Source organism: Euprymna scolopes, chromosome 7 (genome assembly GCF_053919585.1).
Source record: "Euprymna scolopes isolate OS-2025 chromosome 7, ASM5391958v1, whole genome shotgun sequence".
Classification (NCBI taxonomy): domain Eukaryota; kingdom Metazoa; phylum Mollusca; class Cephalopoda; order Sepiida; family Sepiolidae; genus Euprymna; species Euprymna scolopes.
The window spans coordinates 101,291,761-101,314,126 of NC_136488.1; the positions used below are offsets into that span (position 1 = coordinate 101,291,761).

General features: G+C 37.0%; 2 protein-coding genes and 1 pseudogene across 7 annotated transcripts in view; 1 reads left to right on the forward strand and 2 right to left on the reverse strand.

The window, feature by feature from the left end:
• The window catches only part of LOC145279864 (uncharacterized), a 333,260-nt gene that overhangs the window by 73,526 nt on the left and 237,368 nt on the right, over nt 1-22,366 (reverse strand). The gene's annotated exons all lie outside the window — the stretch shown is intronic.
• On the reverse strand, nt 5,402-5,818 carry LOC145280309 (uncharacterized). The gene has a single exon (XM_080132079.1). The coding sequence runs from the start codon at nt 5,816-5,818 to the stop codon at nt 5,402-5,404; it is 417 nt and encodes a 138-aa protein (XP_079988205.1).
• On the forward strand, nt 12,301-12,418 carry LOC145280448 (5S ribosomal RNA; annotated as a pseudogene).

Consider the following 22,366-nt stretch of genomic DNA (forward strand, 5'->3'; position numbering starts at 1 on the left):
TGTCTGTTCACGAATGACTTAAATGTAAAAGTGTGAAATTTGATAAGAATTCACCCTTGTCTGTTCAGATTGTATTAAGAGTGTTTCTAGTCAGGTTACGCACCACTTGGGTACGCTGCACCATGTTTGCATGCATAAACATGAAACACTAGTGTCTGTGTGTATAAAAATAATATTTATTTGAAAAAATATCATAGTTATAAACCCCTTTTAAAAAAATAAATTTGACTTCTCTTTAGGGAATTAAGAAAAAGGCTCAACTTTAGCACAAATGCAACTTCCAGTCATTGAATACTCTCCGATTGCTGATCGTATATGCCTGCTAATTAGCATATATAGACCCTTAGTTTCCACTCAATTCTTGTGTTAATTGCTGGTGGCTTTGAGGTAGAATGCTAACCTATGGAGTCAAGGATGACTTTGTGACTGGGTTTGAATACCCCGACCAACAGTAATTATCACTTCGTACGCTGATGATTGTATAAGCATGAAACTCTAATGTCTGTAAGTATAAAATAATTGTCAATTTATATTTGAAAGAATTATACCAAACAAATCATCATAGACTTACACGAGTTTCTGATCATTTGTTTGGTATACAGATGCTATTTAATGAAACACGTGTAAGACACAGCAATAAAACAATATGAATGCCAATTAAATGAATACCTTTGTGACTTTGGAATGTTTAATGAAGTTATATCTGCTTTGAAAGTGTAAGAGGTAAGAATTTCTCAATATGACTCTAGCAATATCCATGATTTAAAATTGCATACATCCGGGCATTTATTGGAGAACAAGTCCAATGCCAAAGCTTACAGTGACAATCTAAACATCTTTAATATTAGAAGCAATAGTTATTAATGAGTGGCAACTATTGTTGGGTAGGTAAACGAGTATTCCTACAATCTTGAGTTGATTATATATGTATATATATATATATGAACTTTATGTTGGACCTAAATGTCATCCATTCTGACAAATACAAATTTGATTCTAACTAACCAATTTTTGGTTCGTTATTGTTGTACCGTGTTATTGTCAAATTAACATGTTACTACAATTTATTTTTAAAAAGAACCTGGTTTGGCTGCTTGCTAATTTGGAGGCATTTTAAATGCATGAAGTGAAATATCAGCGATATGGTAATAAGTCTTATTCTTTTAGTAAGAGTAGTCTTTATTTGCTTTTGTAACTTAGATACTGAACCTAAAAAAAAAGAAAAGACGTGATTATAGAACAGAAATATATACAAACAGCCAACGTGTGCCCGGCGTTGCCTGGCAAATTAAATTAACCGAAGAAATTCTTAAAAAACGGAAAAGAAATATCAAGTAATGAGAATAACTCATTCTTTTATGAAGAGTTAGTTTTCTTTATTTGCTATTTTATCGGACACTGAACATAAGAAAAAAAGGCGTGGTTATAGAATATAATCACAAATAAATTTGAATGTAATGAATCCCAAGCAATGTAGGGTTGGGATAGCTAGCATGTACATATTTCTTGGGCGAATTATAAAATTATTATCATAAAAGCATGTAAATTATAGGTATCATGATTTTTTTTACATTTTGAACAGTCTTATGTCTCCAACCTCGCTTATTTAATTGTCACCAACATATTTGACAAAATATTCTTATTCAAACTGGGTTAAAAGTGTCTTTTATGCATTTGTAAACATTTTTTTTTTCTGTTTCCACTCCCTGCTTATACTAATGAAATCTTTTTATATAAATATATTTATGGGGAAAAAAGAAATAAATTTCCAACAAATTTTGGCTTATCTTAAGTAGAATAGCCTCTAGTGTAAATGTGGTATTGTGGTGACTAAAATGATTGCAGTTAAGAGTAGAATAGACATTTTTAGCATTTTAAACTAAAGATGATCAACGACACATTTTTCTGACAGTTTTAATAGTTTTCTATCGAATTTATTTTAAATATAATTTTTTAATTATTTTTCTACAACTAAACAATTCAAAATGTAGTATGTGTTATGTCCTCTGGTCAATGAAAAAGAAATCCTTCCAAATTGAGGCAATTTTTATCATCGTCCCAATCCAGAATGCCTCTGTGGGGAGTTAAATTTTCATCATATTAACAATAGACATCGTGTCTGCCCTCGGAGGGAGGCAAATAAATAGGGACGCACAATGAGACAAGAGATGTGATTAATTTTATTTGAACACTACAAATAAGCATACATAAATAAGTTTTAAAACGTTTTACTATTTTATCAAGAAAGAGAAAGAAAGGGGGAGAGAGAAAAGGAGAAGGGGAGAGAGAAAGGAGAAATGGATTCATGTCATTCTCAGGAGTGTTAGAAAAATAATTTCACAGACGGGTCTACAGTAATAGCACTTAAATTCCCAATTGGTCACCCATCTAAGTATTGACCTGTTTTAATGTTTTTTAACTATAAGAATGAGCGTTTACCAGCCAAGGATAAATCCTTGCCAATCAATTTGACTAACCCGTCAACTGCCTTAGAACACCACGCCCTTCTCTGTCAAGGACCCAAGCATTACCTCCTCTCTATAAGAGGGGGCTACTGCTGATCGCTTGAGGAATACCGACGCCCGTTTATAGTTATTTATTGTCCCTAACGGGCCTGACCAGTGCCCTTTGAGAGAGCTGGCTATCTTCATTTTTCCGGCCTTATGCCATATCTTACTCTGAAAAGTCGTAAAACTTTGAAAAAATAACAAGATAAATAAAATTAGTTTTATTAAAAAAAAAAAATACTTACAAGGGGCTTTTTTTTTCTTCTTTTTTTTTTTTTACCTGGTAGATCACGCAAGTCACCCTAGTAGGATATTAAGCAAGAAAAAGGAGAAAAAGGAAAAAAAAAAAAAAAGAAAGAAAAAAGAAGAAAAGAAAAATTGGAATGTGTGTCATTCGTCTATGTCAAGTTGACTTAAAGCAGCCCTGCAACAACATGTCAGTGATAGTAGTGTAAGTTATGGGGGTATGTAGGGTCGAGGTGTGGAATGAGGGTTGAATACAGGCCGGTTGGGTACGCTAGTCCTTAAACAATATAATAATACCAATACTAAAACGAAAAACACTGTACTTAGTCGGTACAGAGGTTAAGTTTGGGGAATATCTATCTTTTATACACACAAATAAATGCTTACGATAAGCGGGAGACTAAAGATATGGAATATAATCAGAGTCTATCTAGCACACAAGTTGCGGCTATTTACCGACTTCCCACTGCACCAAGGTTAGATATGGAGCGAGTTAAACGTGGGAGAGGTAGGGGATCATGCTTCCCCGGAGGATGCATTCTGAGTTAAGAATGGACACGTCGGCATTCGTCGGTAGGGGTACCTCAGGCTTCCTCCAAATATGCAAAATCTAGGACGATTAAGAACATTGCCATATGTCGACATTCCTTTGTATGGGCGCCTGAGGCAACCGACAATTAACTAATTTCCTTCTTGAGGGGGGGGGTAATGCCTGGAAAATTGCCCTCCTAGGATCGGGCAGGACCATAACCTATTCAAACAAAAAGATCTGATCCCCACGTATTCCAGACCCTAATCTCAGAATGTGCCACGTATAGAATACAAGTTATATATATATATATATATATATATAACTGGTATTCTATACATATATTCTATATATATATATATATATATATATATATATACACTCCTATATTTTTTTGTGTATTGATATTCATATTAAAACCCCTTTCTTTTCTATTTATTTAAAAAGAAAATACAGCTTTGTTATATATGGGTCATGGAATTGAATTCACTAGCAAAAGATCTAGCTAATTTGCATATTCTTTTAAACATTCACTTTAATTAATCCCCTATTAGTTTTTTCGGTTTTCTTATGGGATGATCATCTTTAGTTAACTATTACGTGTAATTATATTAATGCAGATATTCTACATGATTTATACTTGCGTAATATTTACATAAAAAGGTTATTGTAAACACAAACCTCTTTCTATGTATATGTATGTATGCGTATATCTATTTGTTTAAAAACTTTTGCCTAAAAAACTCCTATCAGGTTTTGGGCTACAAACAAGAAACTTAATATATAGGGTATTCGAACCCATGCAAAATTTTATATTTGGGCTTTAACCGGGGAAAATCGGTGTGAAAGTGTGAAAAGTAAAAAAAAACAAAAAAACAAAATGCCCATTGTCAGGTGATTGCATAACGAATAAGCATGTGTAACGTAATAGCTATTAGTTCAGGTTTTATTTTTATCTTGCAGCAAACATGTCTTCATAGCTCAGGCATTTACGTCAAAGGAAAAAGTAAATCATAAGCTAAATGTTTTGGTTTCGATTCTCGGTGGTGGCACACGAGTTATTTCTTTATTTTTTTAAAAAACTTTTTAGACCATTGCTATATATTGGATCCAATATAATAATAAATACAAAATCTGCATTGATCAAAATATCATACTTAAGCATATTTTACGACCAGGCAATGCCGGGCGGCTTGCTAGTATATATGTGAAACGCACGAATACCCAATTTCCAAACGGTTTATAATAATAATAATAATAATAATACTATTTTTAATTATTTTCATTTTGTGTAGTTTTATTTTTATCTTGTGGAAATCTATGCGTATTTACTTACGGCTTGATTTCTTCTTACCATAAAAATATATATGTGTGTATTACATTGTAAAGTGTCGGCAAGACGACGTATATTTGAAAACACACTCGTTGCTGGGAATTTCTTGTTTAAGTAGCCTGCTCTCGCCTCTCATGCAAGCGGGTGAGTCTACTTCTATGGGGGTGCGGTGCCAAGACCACTCCAGTCTTGTAACTGGGCGTCTTGGATTCGATTCCACCTCTACACGCCCTCCCACTTCCAGAGTCAAAAGATATTCGCGTTGTGGTCCAATGTTTTGAGGGTCTGGAGTAGTCGTGCGACATGCCCCATGTCTGTGGGGATAGTTTCCTGGGTGGTCACGTCACCCTTCTGCTACGACGCACTAGTTAGTCTTTCTCAACCTCCATCATCTCAGGGGAAGCTGTGTCATCCACCTCCATCGGTTCTGGCAGAGTGTCGAATGTTTCAGGCTGGTGTTGACCTGTACACATGGGAGACCATTGTCCCGGTACTTCGGGCTCTGTTAAGCTGTCTATGGTATCCAATATTTCTGGTGGCTCCTCAGGTATCGAGTAACAAGGGGTATCTACCACGGGGTTTATTCTCTGGAGGAATTTGCGATTGCGACGGGTTACCCGGTTACTCCCATCAATGCGTACATTATACTGCCAGTTACCCAGTGTTTCCACCACCCTTCCCATCGTTGCCCATCGGGGCGGGTGTAGACCAACTTGGTTTTGAACCTGCACCATTTCCCCGATTTTCAGTTCCTGAAGTGGGTGACATTTTAGATTGTATTCCCTTTCATTCTGTAACTGTTTCCCTATAACGACTGATTTCTCTCCAGCGTTTATGGATTCGATATTGGTCCTTGAGCACTGGGAGATGGTCCTTTATCCCGCGACCATAGAGCATCATCGCTGGAGACATATGTAGGTCTTGTACCGAGTCAGTAGGGACCTGGCATAGGCGACCGCAACTGTCTGTGCTATCAATAAGGATCCTTTTAGCTATTTTAATGGCCAATTTTGCTCTCCTATTGCTTTGAGGGTAATATGCCGATAATGTTCGTTTCCTTATGCCCCAATTATCTAGGAACCAGTTATATTCACTGGAGTCAAACGGTGGTCCACTATCGGTCGACAGTTCCTCCAGGATGCCATACGTGCAGAACCAGTTTCTTAGGGCATCACATGTGGCCTTGGCATTCCCAGACGACATCAGAGTGACTTCTACCCGCCCGGTGTATCTATCTGCATATACTAGGTAGTTCTTCCCTTTTAAATCGAAAAAAGTCCATCACCGTCTTCTGAAATGGGAACTCGGGGGTTCGATGGTGACATTAGGAGTTCCCTAGGTTGTGACAGAGCTATTACGTTGCATACTTTGCACTGGCCTGAGTCTGATGAATGCTCGCATCCAGTCCTGGCAAAAACAGCCATTGTCTGGTGTTTGCCAACATTCCATTGATGCCCTGATGCGCTGAATGGAGCGATTCCAGTACCTCCGCATGTAGTTTTCTGGGTATGAGGATTTTATTTTCCATTATCGTCACCCCTTCCGAGCAATATAACTCTTCTTTCATATGCCAAAACCGGCAAATTGTCTCCGGCTATTCGTGCCGAGATTTTGGGAAACCATTTTATATGAATTCGGCGAGGGTACAACATTCCTCGTCAGTAGCAGCTGCTGCCACAAGCCTGTCCCGTGTTATTGCCCTTAATTTGGGGTCCTGCTTATAAGTGGAGTTAAATGACGCTCTTATGGCACTATCCATGGTTTATGTGATGTCCTTTTCGTTTGCTTCCTCCTGGCTTAACGTTACTGGGCATCTCGATGTACAGTCTGGTGCCGCATGGAGTTTGCCAGGGAGATGCTTTATTTGAAATTTGTACATCAAAGACTGTTCTTTGAAGTTGAACAGTCTTGGGTTCTTTATGTCCTCCAGGGCTTTGTCCGAGAAGATCTTCACCAAAGGCTTATGGTCTACGATGACTAACAGCTATGGGCATCCCAAAGCGAACCTGCAGCATGCTTCCAGTCCGTAGACTAATGCCAATGCCTCTCCTTCAACTTGTGTGCATCGGGACTCTGCGTCATTAGTAAATCGGGAGCCGGCCAGGATCAATCTCCAGTGGTCCTCACCACACTTCGATCCGGCTTTGGTTGCACAGTTGCTTCTGGAAAAGAAAATATCCCAAGCCTATCCTATTGAAGTCCGTCGACAAATAAGTTGGTCTGTTCACTTCAAAGGTTCTTACAACGTTCTCAATCTGTTCTGCGAGCCTTCTTTTTGACTCATCGAAGATTCGATCGAGTGTGCTCTCCTAGTAGAACTTTCAATTTCTTGTCTTCAGCAGCTCCCGGAATGAGGCTATTACTTCGGCCTGAGAAAAAGCGTAGGCTACCTGGTTTACCATTCCAAACGAGGATCTTATGTCAGTTATATTTTTTGGTTTCGGAAAATTTCATATTGCTACAGTCATTTTTTTCGTGGGTTTTATCCCGTCTTCATTATCAAGAACCCGGCAAATTCCACCTCTTTTTCTGCGAAGTGAAATTTCTGGGGGTTGAATACGATACCATTTTTGCTGCAGTTATTTATATGCCAAAATGATGTTTCAATAGAGTCGTCCCATAGTATTGTGTCATCTATACATCTTGTTTTCCTGGGTATATCTACAGTGATATTGTCGAACCTGCATATATATGTGTCTCCTGATGCTTGGAATCCTTGTGGTGCCCGAAGATAATGGTATCTACCCCATTCCATGATGAAGGTAGTTGTATCTCTTGCCGATGGGGAGAGGGTTAGGCTATGATATCCATTCCATGCATCCAAGACGGTTTTTCTAGTTTTCGCAGGCACCAGCGATGCCTGGTTGAAAGGACACAGTGTATGATCTGTTTCTCGTAGGGTAGCGGCATTGAGGTTTTGTAGGTCTACTGTACGCCTCGGTGACCAATCCTTTTTCGGTGCAACCACTATTTTGGAGCATCATGTTGTAGGTGTACCCACTGGTATAGGTTCTATGATAGCCAATGCTACATCTCAGTCGAGATCCTCCTTAACTCTTTTCTTCCAATGGTGTGATACCGGCATTGGGGTGTAGACAGATGAGGGTTTGGCCCCCAGGATGAACATGATGTCCATGGGTTTTCCTTTCATTGCCTGCAGCCGTTGATGTGAGCATACATTGAATGCACTGGACTCAAAATGCTTCTTTATGCATTGTTCCAATCGGGATCTGTTTTCTTCCGTAGGGGCAAAAGGGACATTGTCCGGCTTAGGTGGGGCATTAGTTCTTTGTTGGCACCCACATGGTGCATTTCCGCCGTCGCTAGTTGTCACGTTCTGCTGGGAAGTTGGGTCTGGAAAGTTCATTGGTACCAGACAGGGCTGATTCAGGCAGAAATCTGATGTATTTTTTGATACATATATAATCCGACGTGTTTCCCGTGATCCTTCTCTAATTTTAGCAAATATCACGCCTTTTATGCTTAGTAGGTTTTCTGTGATTTCCCGAATTCAGTGACTGGTCGGTACTAGATATTTGTCTAGATACTTCAAAATTTTTGGAATTTCTGGTCCGCTAGAGCATGTCTGTACCCCAGTGTCTGCGATTGCATCAATGCGTTGAGTATGGAGGCCAGCTGGCCCTATGAAGATGTGCCCGAATTCCACATGGGCCTCTGGAATCAGAGCTATCTCTACCGTCAGGGTTAGTGCTGGATCAGGAGTACCTCTTCGGAACTTATTTTTGTTCCAAATAATGTGCGGCATGGCCTTTGGTTTTGTCAGGTTGGGTAGTGAAAGTTTTGGATTCTGCTCCAACCACTCCCACTGTAGATCTGTTGCTGGACTTCTGTTTCGGTTTTTGGTAGACTCTTTTAAAATGTCCGGTCAAGCTGCAATTGTGACAAGTCATCTTTGCTGCTGGGCATCCCCCTCATCCTTTTGAGCCGTCAGGGCGTGAGCTCTTCCCACACCATTTATAGGGTTCAGTCTGGTTCTCCTGAGGCCGCTGCCTGCAGCCCAACCTCTGTATGCTCATTGTAGTAGGGTATACACTACTGTGGAGATGGGGGATAGACTTGTCCGTTATCTCTAGGCTGACAAGTTTTAAATTTTTCTTCCAGTGTCGTAAGCATCCCAGCCTCCAACAGCACTTTGCTTTGATGCTCCAGGTTTGCCAGCCCTGCCATCATTTGTCCTATTACCATATTGTTGGAGTAGCTGACTTTCCGACCGCATCCTATCCCGTTTGGACAAGTTACTGAAAAGTCGCAGAATTTTGCGGCTGATCGAAGTCATGCCACGAAGTCCATAACCGATTCCCCTTCCTTCTGCCTTACGGAATGGAATTCTTGCCGGTACACTTCTTTGTGTAGGCTTCTGACGGCTACGAGCTTTATGTGTCATAACAGCTGTTCTTCCGTGACGGAGTTCAGTATTTCTGTACCTACCATGTCGAACAACAGCCTGTTTACTTCTGGCGAACCGGCGGATTTCAGCTCATGTCTTAACACTGTTGGCTCCGTCAACCCACACATCTTATATCTATTCCAGGAGTCAATGAATATCGCCCAGTCACCATCACTTGAGTTCGGTTCTATGGTAGGTCTGTGGGGTCTCCTTGTAAGTGGCTTGCTGGACTGTCCTCCGTCTCTTTGCAGGGTAATGTTCTCTTGCTGTAGCTCAATTGCAGTAATATCTGCTGTGTTTGTTCGTCCCTATTCCAATGTTTGTAGCAGGTTTCCTATATCGGCGACGCCATGTAAAGTGTTGGCAAGATGACGTATATTTGAAAGCACACTCGTTGCCGGGAATGTCTTGTTTAAGTAGCTTGCTCTCACCTCTCATGCAAGCGGGTGAGTCTACTTCTATGGAGGTGTGATGCCAAGACCACTCTGGTCGTGTAACTGAGCGTCTTGGGTTTGATTCCACCTTTACATACATAAATTAAACAGACGTTGTAAATAAAGAAGTTTAATTTATTTATTCTAACAATTTTAATGTTTGAAAAAAAAAAAAAAAAGCCTCTTTCTTACTGTAAAAAATAATTGTCAGCAAAATATCCTTTGAATAAATCAAACAAATGTCGATGACGACATAATTCTATTCATGAAGTATTATTCGATTTTGAAACAATCCATTTTATTCTTTTGTTTTCTGTTACTTAAGTGTCACCAACGCTGCTCGAAAAAAAAAAAGGAGGGGGGGTATGTTTGTATCATATGGACGGTTAGACAACACCATGATTCGTAATGATGATGATTGAAAAAAATTTGATTTATATTATTAATTCAACAAGAATTTGTTTACACTGAACTTGAAAATGACTGCTGTAGTGAGCTTGGAAGCAGCACACCTGCACTGTGTTCCACAGATGGGCAGTTCTAGGAAACGAACTCTGCTAGAAAGAGAAAGAGAGATAAAGGGGAAAGAAAAAGAGAGAGATAAAGGGGAAAGAAAAAGAGAGAGATAAAGGGGAAAGAAAAAGAGAGAGATAAAGGGGAAAGAAAAAGAGAGAGATAAAGGGGAAAGAAAGAGAGAGAGATAAAGGGGAAAGAAAAAGAGAGAGAGGAAGGAAAAGGAAAGCGAGAGGAAGGAAAAGGAAAGCGAGAGAAAGAGAGCGAGAGAGAAGGGGGGGATTTTAAATTGGTAAAATCTTAAATTTTAGAAACCAGCTATATCAAATAAATATTAAATCCTTTTTCGAAATCTGGTTTGTCAAAACAGGAGTGAAAGGTGATAACGTACGTACAAAAGAAGGTTTAATTATGCTTTTTGTAAGATTTAAAATGTACAACGAAAGAAAGGCTGACAATTTGACTATGCCATCCATATAAATCCTTGACTTGATGCTGGTCTACATCAGCAATCGGCAATTTACTTTTTGAGGAGTTTTTTGTGCCCAGTTACGGTATGTACAGGTATTCGCAAAAGATGAACCACTGTCACTTTCGGGTTATCAACAGAAAGACAGTTAATTTTTTCTGCTCTCTAAAATAAATAATCTTCCAAAGAATGTCGTGGCGATGACTACCATGTCCATGTTTAAAGTGGCCTCAGATTGTGTGGGGATGGAAATAGTTTCCAGTTGTCTCTTTACATGGCTTGTTGCACTATTTTTTGCCAATAAATTGGATTTGAATTTGATTATAAAATTAAATAAAACAAAAAGGTGGCAACATTATGCCAATGTTACTGTTGAATACTGCCGGATTAAATTAGTGAGACACCTGTCGCATTTTTTTCATGACAAGCCTCTTTGAGAAGGCAACGATATGAAAATATTTAAAGAGAGAGAGAGAAGAAAAAATAGCTGTATTTACCTGGCGCTGTGTTTTAATTTTAAAAAATTATTGCAATTTTTAAAAACTTAGGCAGAAAAAGACAACACCTTTAATATTCTTCAATCAAAAATATAGGTTATTTCTGTCAATGATTTGGATTTTTCGATCATAAGTGAAAAATTATCTCATTTTACCAGTTGTCCGAGTGGGACTGAATAACTTCCCACTCTATAATAAATGCCAATGAGAATTTATTTCCGTCCATCTGCATACTCCTATGAACTTCAAATGTTTAAGAACAGAATTTCTTCCCAGGGGGAATGGCGGACGATTGTTCCGTTGTATTTATTTGTATATAAATAAATGTGTACTTCCATCCCATCACATAAAACGAAGCCAGTAAAACATGCCTCCTATTCTTAAACGAAACCATTTCAAGTGTTGAAAGGAAACAAGAAAGCAAATATAAAATTAGACAATCACCTCAGACTCACCCTGCTGTCGAGTAAAGCATGCGTGAGTGCACAGTGAACAAGGCATAAAAACAATTATTAAGTTCAGCACTTGCCCCCTCCCCATTTAGCCTCAAAAGTCCACAAGGCCTTAACATATTTGAGTTCAGCACCATGCAAAACTGCTAAATATACATACACAGAAAATTTTGGACAAATATGGTAAAATAGTCCCAAAAATGGAGTGTTTTTATTAGCCCTAAAAAGCCCCTGGGGCACACCCAAGAGTTATCGCAAAGTATAGACAAACAAAATTATATAAAAATCAGTTAGTTACAACTTTTCAGAAAGTTTTATAAAAATCCAAGGCATCAATTTTTTTTTAAGTGTCAATTTTACACATTTTAACCCGAAAGGCACTCCTATAGGGGCAACTGGAGTTTTCACGGAAAATTCGTTCTGTTACTTTTTTTTTTACTCATATAATGTTTAATGTTTGAGCAAAATTTTAAAAAATTCCAAAGCATAGTTATTGAGAAAAGTGTGGACAGATGAATGGATGAACGGGCAAGGTTGAATTTACAGGTCCGCCCTCCTTTTATTGGAGCCCCCCCCCCCAAATAAAAATAAAAGACACATCTGCAAAATTAAAAAAGGCCAGAGCATTTATTAGTACTCATTAATTTATATAAATTGGATCAGTTCCATATTTAAAATACAATGGACACTATTTTCATAGAAATGTTAATAAACTCCTATTTGCTGTGCATTAGTGTTTTTTTTTTCTGTCCCAAAAACTAATTTTTAGTGCTATCTAAAAAGATATCAGCTTTATGAAAACATTTGTGGATTCAATATATTTCTCGTTTCGTGGAATTTCCATGGATCCTGATAGTTTGAATCATTTAGATTACTTGCACCACTGTTCTTACCTTGAGCATTATTTTAACAATATATGGCATAATCACGTTTGACACACCGGCTCTCGGCAGATCACTGAAGTTAAGCAATGATGAGCCTGGCCAGTATCAGATGGGTGACCATTTGGGAATTCCAGGTGCTGTATGTGCTCTCCGCTTATCTCTGCATTGTTTCCAGTCGCCCTGGTCTTCTTCTTGCCACTGGACTCAAGCAGTGCCGATTCAAGAGAGTTGTGGTTGGAGATTGCACAACCCTTGCCACACAATTACATGCGCAGCTGCCCCTACAGAAGGTATCCTTTGTCTTTCAAGACTGGATGGAGGTATCGTATATTTTCACATTGTAATCTCTGACCTTCTTCAAGTATATTTCGTTGAACTATAGAATTTCATGGTGTAATGAATAAAGTGTTAGGCAAAATTCGGTTGTGACTCTCTTCTAAAGGTTGATGGCTTCATTCTCAGTTCGGGTGATAAGAATCCAATTTCAAATTACTTAGGACTTCTACCCAGTGATGACTGATGGAAGGAGAGTATGCTACCCTGTGAATTAAATAAAGGTCTTGTTCAAAATTTTGTAGAGATTTCCCATGTTGGATATGGTACACTTGAAGAAAATTGAAGGTTACCTCGGCTGAAGGGTCGAGAAAATAATACTCAAGGTAAGCACAATGATTCAAATAATCCGAATAATACAAATCCGGTGGACGTACATGAGTGAGACCTCCATAGCGAAACGCATTGGCTCCGATGTTGTACGCAGCGTGTTTCAGGGAGCGTGAATTATTTTGTTATTATATGTTGTTTTTTTTGCTGGATATTTTTTTTTTTTTTTGCTAGGAGATTATAGTTATAGGTAATTATTCACAGGAAAATTGGTGCAAGTCCAGATTAACACTTGTGGCAATAAACACTAAAATACATATTGGGATCAGTAGGAGAAACGAAATGGTCTCATGTCAATGAGACCATGTATAGAGAGGCTTATAACATGAAAAGTGAAAAAATATTAGATAATTTTGAAACATTTTTAGAGCATGTTCATGAAAAATATGGTCATTAAAAAAAATCCCAATAAGCTTGGGGAAAAATGTTTTGATCAATTGAAATTTTAGTTTTTATTTTTGAATAAAAAATAATTTTTAAAACGTCATGTTCTCGTTGAGTATTTTCTTTTTTTTATTAAAAGAAAATAAAAGGTACTCATGCACTTATTGATCCGTGCTGAAATAAAAACGTTATTCAGAAAAGCATTCTTAACACGAGAGAGTGTTGTGTACCTATTCTGTACTTTCACCCAACAGTTTGATAAAACAGATATCGTAGAAATTTATTTAACTTGAAAATATTATTTAAAAAATAGCGTGGATCAATAAGTGCACTAGCAGCAAAATGAGAAAAAACACTGACGACATTCCGTGACAGGTAGGTACACGATGGTTTTTGTTTATTTTTGTTTATCGCCACAAGTACTAATCTGGACTTGCACCAATTTTCCTGTTAATAGTTACCTATAACTATAATCTCCAGCCAAAAAAATATCCAGAAAAAAAAAAAAATTATATATATATATATATATATATATATATACATATACATATATATTCACAAAATAATCCATGCTCTCTGAAACGCACTGCATAAAACAGCAGCACGTCAGCAACAAATCCTTATTCTATTTCCATAATGCGACAGTTCCTTTCCTTTTTTTTCCTTTTCTCTTCTGATACAGATCAACACATTTTCTATTCCTTTTATCTTTTGCGAAACATTCCAGCTTGAGACGTTTTTTTCCTTTACTGACTGAAATGTTATTTTATGTATTAGTGTGAACACTAATGAAGCGTAATTGTTTTCCTATTATTTTGAGGGAGAGTGTAGATGCGTCATATATGTAGTCAATATAGAATTATGTCACTTAAAAATAAATAAGATCAAAAAGTAAATGAACTCTCAAAATAACTTTGCCTTTTGTTATAATACATCAAATGTGAGAAAAAAATATTCATAATACACACACACACACACACACACACACACACACACACACACACACACACACACACACACAAGAACGGTTGGAAATAAGTGATACAACGTGACTATGCAATTCCTACAGCTATGTACCTAGAAAACGAAACTATTACACCTGACATAATGATATGAGATGAGAAGGAGAACGAATCAATCTTTGTGTCCCCAATGATGGGTTAAACAGAACTGAGGGGTAAAAGATACTGAAATACCAAGAACTTATGTACGACATGAAAAGAAATTGGAATCTTACGAAGATCTCCAGGATTCCAATAATCATAAGAGCAACCAGACTCATGAAAAGAATTTCCAAAGTTACCTTGCAAATATACCCAGTGAACCAAGTAGAAAAGAGATTCAAAGCAGTTGGCCATTTATGTACAAGAGTGATAGGAGCCTTCTATCATGTCTCAATAAGCGAGATTGGAGATACATCACTGTACAACTTATGCTCTCTATCGATCCAAGTTATGACAACAGGACCATTGCCAGCACCCTCAAAATACAAATCCGGATGGTTCAACGAATAACAGGGACGTGTCCTGGGTGATGAAAAAGTCTCTGGCCACAGTTATGGTCTTTGGTGTGGTTTCAAGTGAGGGCCACATCATGCCACCTCGCATCTTCGAAATCAGCTTGAAAGTCAACACCAAATTGTACTTAGATGTGCTGAAGAGTGTAGTGATCCCCTGGTGCAATCAGGTAACCCCTGGCAGACTCTGGGTGTGGCAGCAAGACTCGACACTGACCCACATGTTTAAAGAGACCCACGCTTGGCTTCAGAAAGAGTGCTATGATTTTGTATCCATCTTTCACTGCCCCACTTCCTCTCCCGACCTAAATCTGCTAGACTATTTTGTTTGGCCATATGTCAAGAACATCACAAAGCCATCCTAGTCGCCTCAATTTGCCGAGTATTCACCAAACTCCCGCTAGCGCTTGTGGAAAAAGCATGCTACTAGTTCTGGACCCATATTGAGGTAGAAATTGAGGCTGAAGGCGCTTACATTGAATAGATGTCAGTTCTACTACATAATCGAGTTACCTGAATTGATTTTTTCAAGTTTTAAAATAAAGCTGTAGTGTTGTTTTCTTTAGGGTGACAATTTTATTGTCCCACCCTATTTCATTTTTCAGACTTATTTACTTTGCTGTGGTGTATGTGTTTTGTGGAAGACGTGGGTGGGGGGCTCAAATGTATTTATCAGAATCTTATATTTGGAGCTTATATAGAAGAGCCTCACCGCTAATGACATGTCTTGAATATATGTACTTTTTATTTGTTTTACATAAGCATTAATATGTCGCTACACATTTATGAGTATGTTTCGGTCAGCCAGTTACAAGTAACTAGAGACCTCTTCAGGCGATACTGTTTACTGATTGAACTTTTGTATAAGCAATATCGCCTGAAGAAGTCTCTAGTTGCTTATGACTGGCTGACCGAAACATACTCATGAATGTGCAGTGACATAGTAATGCTTTTGTAAAACAAATATATATAAGTGAGAATGTGAGTGGGTGTGTGAGGACACTTCTCAAACAGGCCTATACACTCAACGAATTTTTAATCTACAGACTTGAAATTTGGTATATAGAGTATACAGACATGTAAAAAACTTTTAATCGGTTTTCATCTGGAAAAAAAAAAAAAAAAACTGCTAAGGGGTAAAAATTGAAAAATTGGTACATGGGAGTCATCAGATTTTTATTATATAAATATATATATATATATATATATATATATATATATATATATATATATATATACATATAGCCCCACTAATAATGTTTCATGCAGTGCATGAAAACACCCATGACCTACATTTATGATCTGTCTAGACATGCATTTCATTTGAGTTAGGGTCCAAGTTTTTACAATGAGATCGATGCGATTGCCATTTCTCACTGTACAAAGTGCAGAATAAATGCTACTGTGGAACTCATTGCGGAATGATGGGCATCTATATTTGCGAGTTTTTTTTTTTTTATGTAACTACTGAATAACATGAACACCTAAGTAATGAAATTTATTTCCCTACAGCATATTTTGACACTTTTTAGAGTTAGGTTTAGGGTATTTAGAAAAAATCATGTTTCAATGTCTGTGTGCCTGTAAATGATTGTAGTTAGATTCTAGAAAGCTAAGAAACTAAAAATAGATCCGCTAGTCATGCATAGTGCGTGCACACGCCCATGGCCTGCTTTTTGTGTCCTGTTTAGACATCTGCAAGATTAGGGTTAGGGTTAGGATCCAGGACACCACCGTGAGGTCGATGAAAGCATTTCTCGACATACAAAATATAGAATAAACGCCACTGTGAAGCGCATTGTGGAATGGTTGACAGCTATCTGTGAGTTTATGTGGAAGTAGAAATATAAAGGAAACGATATTTTTATGCACATGTTCGTTGAGATTAATTCTCTGGAGTAAATAATAAAGAGTCGTTTTCTTTTTTTTTTTTTTACTATAACCGTATTTTATCCTTTGGAGTGGGGGGTATTTCATGCAAAAGCTCCAATATATATATAGTAATCCACAAGGAGACTGTTTTGCTGTATCAGCAAACATCTCTTCAGTGCATCTGACATCTCTTCAGTGCATCTGACATCTCTTCAGTGCAGCTAGACTAGCACCCATCCCAAGCAAGGAATCGAACCTATAATCCACTACACAAACCTGGGATCAGCACTCGTATGTTCAATGTTTTTATACAAACATTGCCTGCCACTTTAATAAATATATGTTTGTGTCTTTTTGTTTATTGGAATCGGAATGAGAAGCTGAAAAAAATGTGTCTATTTTCCAAAACGATTTGGAAGAATCGTTTTTATTAATTTTTTTTTTTTTGTTTAAAATTAAATTTTTTCCATGACTCGCATTAACAATGAAATGATAAGTATTTGATTTTAAACTACTAGTATAATTTAAATATATAGTGTATTTTTTGCATTTGTGAATATATATGTACATATATATTGAGGAAGGGGCAAAACCTATCTTTAGAAATGTAAACACAATCGGATATGTGTGTGTGTGTTGCGGTTATTTAACACCGTTCTAAAATTGTGCGCATATAAACGGCTGTAGTTAGATTCTATAAAAACAAGAAGCTAATTTCGCTTTTATAGTTTCATTAATTAACTTACCACATGCATGTGCGCATGCGCAGCTGATTGAGTTCACTACTTGTGAAACTGTTTGATAAGTGACTTGTTCTACAGCGTTGCAATTTATGAAGAGATTTCAGCAAACTCCTGACAGCTAACAAGATCTCTCTCTCCCACTCCTCACCCTGCGTCTCCACTCTCCAGGGGTTGCTGCCCGTCCCTCCCATCCCCAGAGAGTAGTTGGGGCGGTGAAAATGCTGGATGAGTACTGGCTGAGCACAGTAACTACATGTGCTTGGTATGCTCAGTAGATAGGTGGGCGGCTGGTATGTGCAAGAGTGAGCGAGCCTAAGCAGCCATATTGGCCTACATGTGACTTGTACACTAAAGGACCTTTTTGCATAAGCGGAGAGAGAGAGAGAGAAATAAAGAGAAAGAGAGAAAGAAAGAGAAAGAGAGAGAGAGAAAGAGAGAGAGAAAGAGAGAAAGAAAGAGAGAAAGAAAGAAAGAGAGAGAGAGAGAGAGAGAGATCCTGATAGACTGCATGGCCTAGACATGTAGCAGAGGCGCAAATATGAATAAATCTACGAGGCAACCCCAGGCGATTAGCCAGGCATCGTGGCCTAATTCCTGCTGCTGTAGAAATGCTACCATGCAGTTTGACCACATTTTCAGATGCAGAAAGAGGGTGCCAGAAGGTGGGGGAGGCATGATAATGAAAAAAAACAAAACAAAAAAAAAACTGACAAGTATCAAAAAAGACGTGGGAACAATAAAATTTCACCATTTTAGTTTATTAATTACCGGAACCTTTGTGAAGCCTATTGCCACTCAAATTACTGAGAAATCTAATGCTCATTATCAGTTATGTAATCAATGGTGAATGGCAATTGCGGTAATGCAGAATGATTTGCAACAAACAGTAATCGAAAGAGGCGGAGAATGTTGGAAATCTGGGGAGATTCCAGGTAACATCACTAAACAATCCACGATAATGACTACTGTGAAAACGGTACTAGTGCATCCTTCGGACCAGACGTAAATCAGCGTTCGCCCGGTTGTCCCCTGGAGCATGACGTTAACAGTCAGATTATGCCGAGCGTCGCCGATGAAATCATAATGCTACGTAAAAGAAAATAGCAAAATGTAGAAACGTAAAAAAGAAGAAAAACCTACCGTAATTTTTATTAACTGTGCGAAGAAAAGGTTATGTGTGTGTGTGTGTTTTTTTTTTCTTTGTCAAATAATTAATTTCAAGCAAATGTTTTCAAGAAAAGGTTCAAAGGAACATTTTTGTAACAAGTTTGTTGGCCCCCTGACAAAAGGAGGGTGGACCTTTAAATTCGCCCTTGTCCGCTTGTCTATCCGCTCTTTTCTCAATGACTACATCTTGGGATTTTTTGAAATTTTGCACAAACATTAAACATGATAAGAGTAAAAAAAGTAACAGAACGGATTTTCCGTCCGGGAAAATTCCGGTTGCCACCCAGGGGTGGCTTTCGAGGTAAAATGGTAAAATTGACACTTTTGGACTTATTAAAAAAACTGAGGTGTTGGATATTTGTAAAACTTTCTGAAAAGTTGTAACTAACCGATTTCTATATAATTTTGTTTGTCTATACGTCGCAATAACTCTTTTAGGCTCTTTTAGGGCTAATAAAAACTCTCCATTTTTGGGATTATTTTATCATACATTTCCAAAATTTTCTGTGTATGTATATTTAACAGTTTTGCATGGTGCTGAACTCAAATTTAAATATGTTAAGGTCTTGAGACCTTTGGGGCTAAATGGGGGGGGGGCAAATGATGGACTAGGTCATTTCATTTTTTTTTTTTTTTGTATGGTGCAGAACTCAAATTTACACATGTTAAGACATAAAACTTCACGGTTTGTTCATTTTCACCAGGATTTGACGTCCCCTGGGAACTTTTAGTTTCAATTGGGGTGGGTGGGGGGGGGCAAATGCTGAGGTTAGTCATTTATTATGCCTCGTTCACTGTGAACTCACGCGGGACCATGCATGCTTCACTTGTTTGTTTAAAAATGTGATTAATTACGGAAAATGGCAAAAAAACTTTCTTTTGTTTTCAAGTAAATTTTTGTTTTTTATGAAGAAAAATTTGAACAAACTTTTTTATTTACAGTCCCACTTGTTTTTAAGGGTATTCGGATAATGGTTAGTCTTTTTTTTTTTTTTTTTTTTACGTATTTTTTTTTTCAAATATTTTCTGGTAAAAAAGTTAAAGTGGGTGGGTTAGAGCTTTTTTTTTTTTTTTTTAAATTTAGCGAAGAAGGTCTCAGTCCGAATTGCTGTCTACCGTCGACATTTCACATTCGCACTTCTCCAGCCATAACTGTCAGTAATGCTCCCCTCTTTTTGCTAGGCTGCACTTGTGGCCGCATGTTGCACACTGTATTGTTTTTACCAATAGTTTCCGCTGTTGACAAAAGTCAATTACGGCGTCCAATGTCTGTAGATGTTGTTGGCCGAAGATGGTCAAATTCACGTTTTGATCTTCTCTTCCTAACTGACTTACATGTAAGAAATGATGACTTTTTTCTCCTCTTCCAATATTTATCTAATTTCTCGTCTGCTGCTCGGGAGTAGCACGCGCGTTCACATGGCATTGTGATTGGTTGATCACTATATGACATCAAACAGTATCTAAATCTGAGCCGTTGACGTCATGCTCCAGGGAAAACCGAGCGAACACTAAGTTACGTCTGGTTCAAAAGATGCACTAGTACCGTGAAAGCTCTTAATAAATAAATAGATAAATAAATTATCTATGTATTTTTAAAGTTATATTTTTAGGAGTTTATACGCAAATAGACGACTAAAAAAAAAAAAAAAGTACACGTTACTAAAACAGTAGTTTTTACAGTGTCAATATCAGAGTTCAAATCCCACACAAGTCTAAAAATTTATTTTAAAATATATACTGGATATATCTTATAGATTTAAAGAAATTAACGTACAAAAATCTAACATATTCTACCGTAGCTGACTGTGTTCATTAAATAAATGATAGGACTATTTCCCTTAGTCACATAGCTATTAAGATGTTCCAAGAAAGTTGAAATGTGTTCGAAAACTGCGACCGGTGTTACAATTATATCTAATCACTGTGATGTGTCTTGGCTAAGATGTAACATACGAAAGCCTCTCAAGAAATTGGTGATATTATGGATATCATGAAAACTGTATGCTCTTGAAATGGGCAAAAAATAGTTTGAAAGTCAATCCACAATCAATGTTTTGATTAATATATAGAAGAATATTTTATTTGTACTTTTTACGTGTTTCATAGTATATATAGTCGATGTTGCTATCACAAAAAGCACCAGAGACAAGAAAATGTATTATTGACCTAAGTTATGGGATAAAAAAAGTAAAAGAGAAAAAAATGTTTTAAGGGAGGAAAAAACAAAATCCGGAAATTCAAAAACACCAAGAAATTATATCAGAGAAATAATATATAATTTTCAGAATGTGATAATGGTATAATAATCCATAATTGAAATTTATATATCTGTAATATAAAAATGTGTGTGTGTGTGTTGGTCACGAATAGGCTTCTATATGGTTGACTATTAAAAAAAAAACTGATTACATATAATGATAGATGTATCGAGACACAGGAATGGGTATGTTTGATCTGGCAGAACGGTGGTTCATTAAAATTGTGGGGTCTGCCTTCGCGCCTGGTCCACAAAGTATGGAAGTAAAAAATTTAAAAATTACAAAAAAAAAAAAAAAAAAACGTTTAAAAGTGTTTTTGATATAGATGTACATAAGAATACTTTGATAAGTATGTTTTAACAATAAAAAAAAATAAAATTGTGGGGTCTGCGTTCGCGCCTGGCCTCCATAGAATGGAAATAGGCACAAACTTTAATAAAGACTTTTCATATCTATCTGCGTAAGTATACTTTGATAATTATGTTTCAGTTTGAAGAAATATGGTATAATAAAATTATGGGGTGTTCGTTCGCACCTGACCTCCATAGAATAGAAATATGTCACAAAGTTTAACAAGTTTTTTTAATATAAATCCACAGAATATTGTGATAAGTGTTTCAGTGTGAACAGGTATGGTATAATAAATTATGGGGTTTATCTATTTTATTTTTACTTTCATCATATTTTGCTTTGGTTTTGATACCCCCCAAATTCGAAGCTATCTCTTTACAACCCTTCCTTTTCATAACCTATCATACTTTCATAAATCAGAGTCGATTTTCTGTAGGCTGTTTTTGAACACAGTCAACGACGGGTACTTTTGCTAGTATATATATATGTATATATATATAAGTTGTACCTAGCTAGGGTCTCCCGGGTGTCATTTTACTTTTTATGAATAATTTTAATACTAGAATTGAAATAAGATTTCTTTGCTGACAAATAAAATACATTCGATATTTGGCTTATTAATAAATGCAAAATAAAATAAAAATTGCATCTTCACAAACAGTTGAATATTTGTTTTTTTTTCTCTCTCTGTCACTTCCTCAAAATAAAAATCTACCAGTATTTAATAAGGAATATAAAAATATATTGCCCCCTAAAACGGGAATTGAACTCGAAATCACGCTTTAGCAGGTTAGCGTTTTTATCAATCACATCAGTGACAAAGTCACAGATAATCCAACATATGGACACGTTATTGCTTAAGTAAGGGAAATAATATTCACAAAAAAAAAAAAAAAAAAAAAAAAGCGTATCAAAAAGGGTCTTAGGGGTAAAATTCGAAACAGTGTCTACTTAGATTTCTATCAAATTTCTTCATGGTGTCATTGGTGGCAGTAAGAGGACTTTCGGCGCTGGGAGAGTTTACATCTAGTGACGCTTATAACTATTTTTTGAGGGGAAAAAGTACCTCTGTTTTCACAGCACTCCACTTGAGTGCGTGCACTAGGGTAAATCAGATAAATTATTTGAAAACAAAAA

Bases quoted from the DNA above. Each gene is read 5' to 3' on its own strand.
- LOC145280309 (XM_080132079.1), bottom strand. From the start codon at position 5,818: ATGTCGTCTGGGAATGCCAAGGCCACATGTGATGCCCTAAGAAACTGG.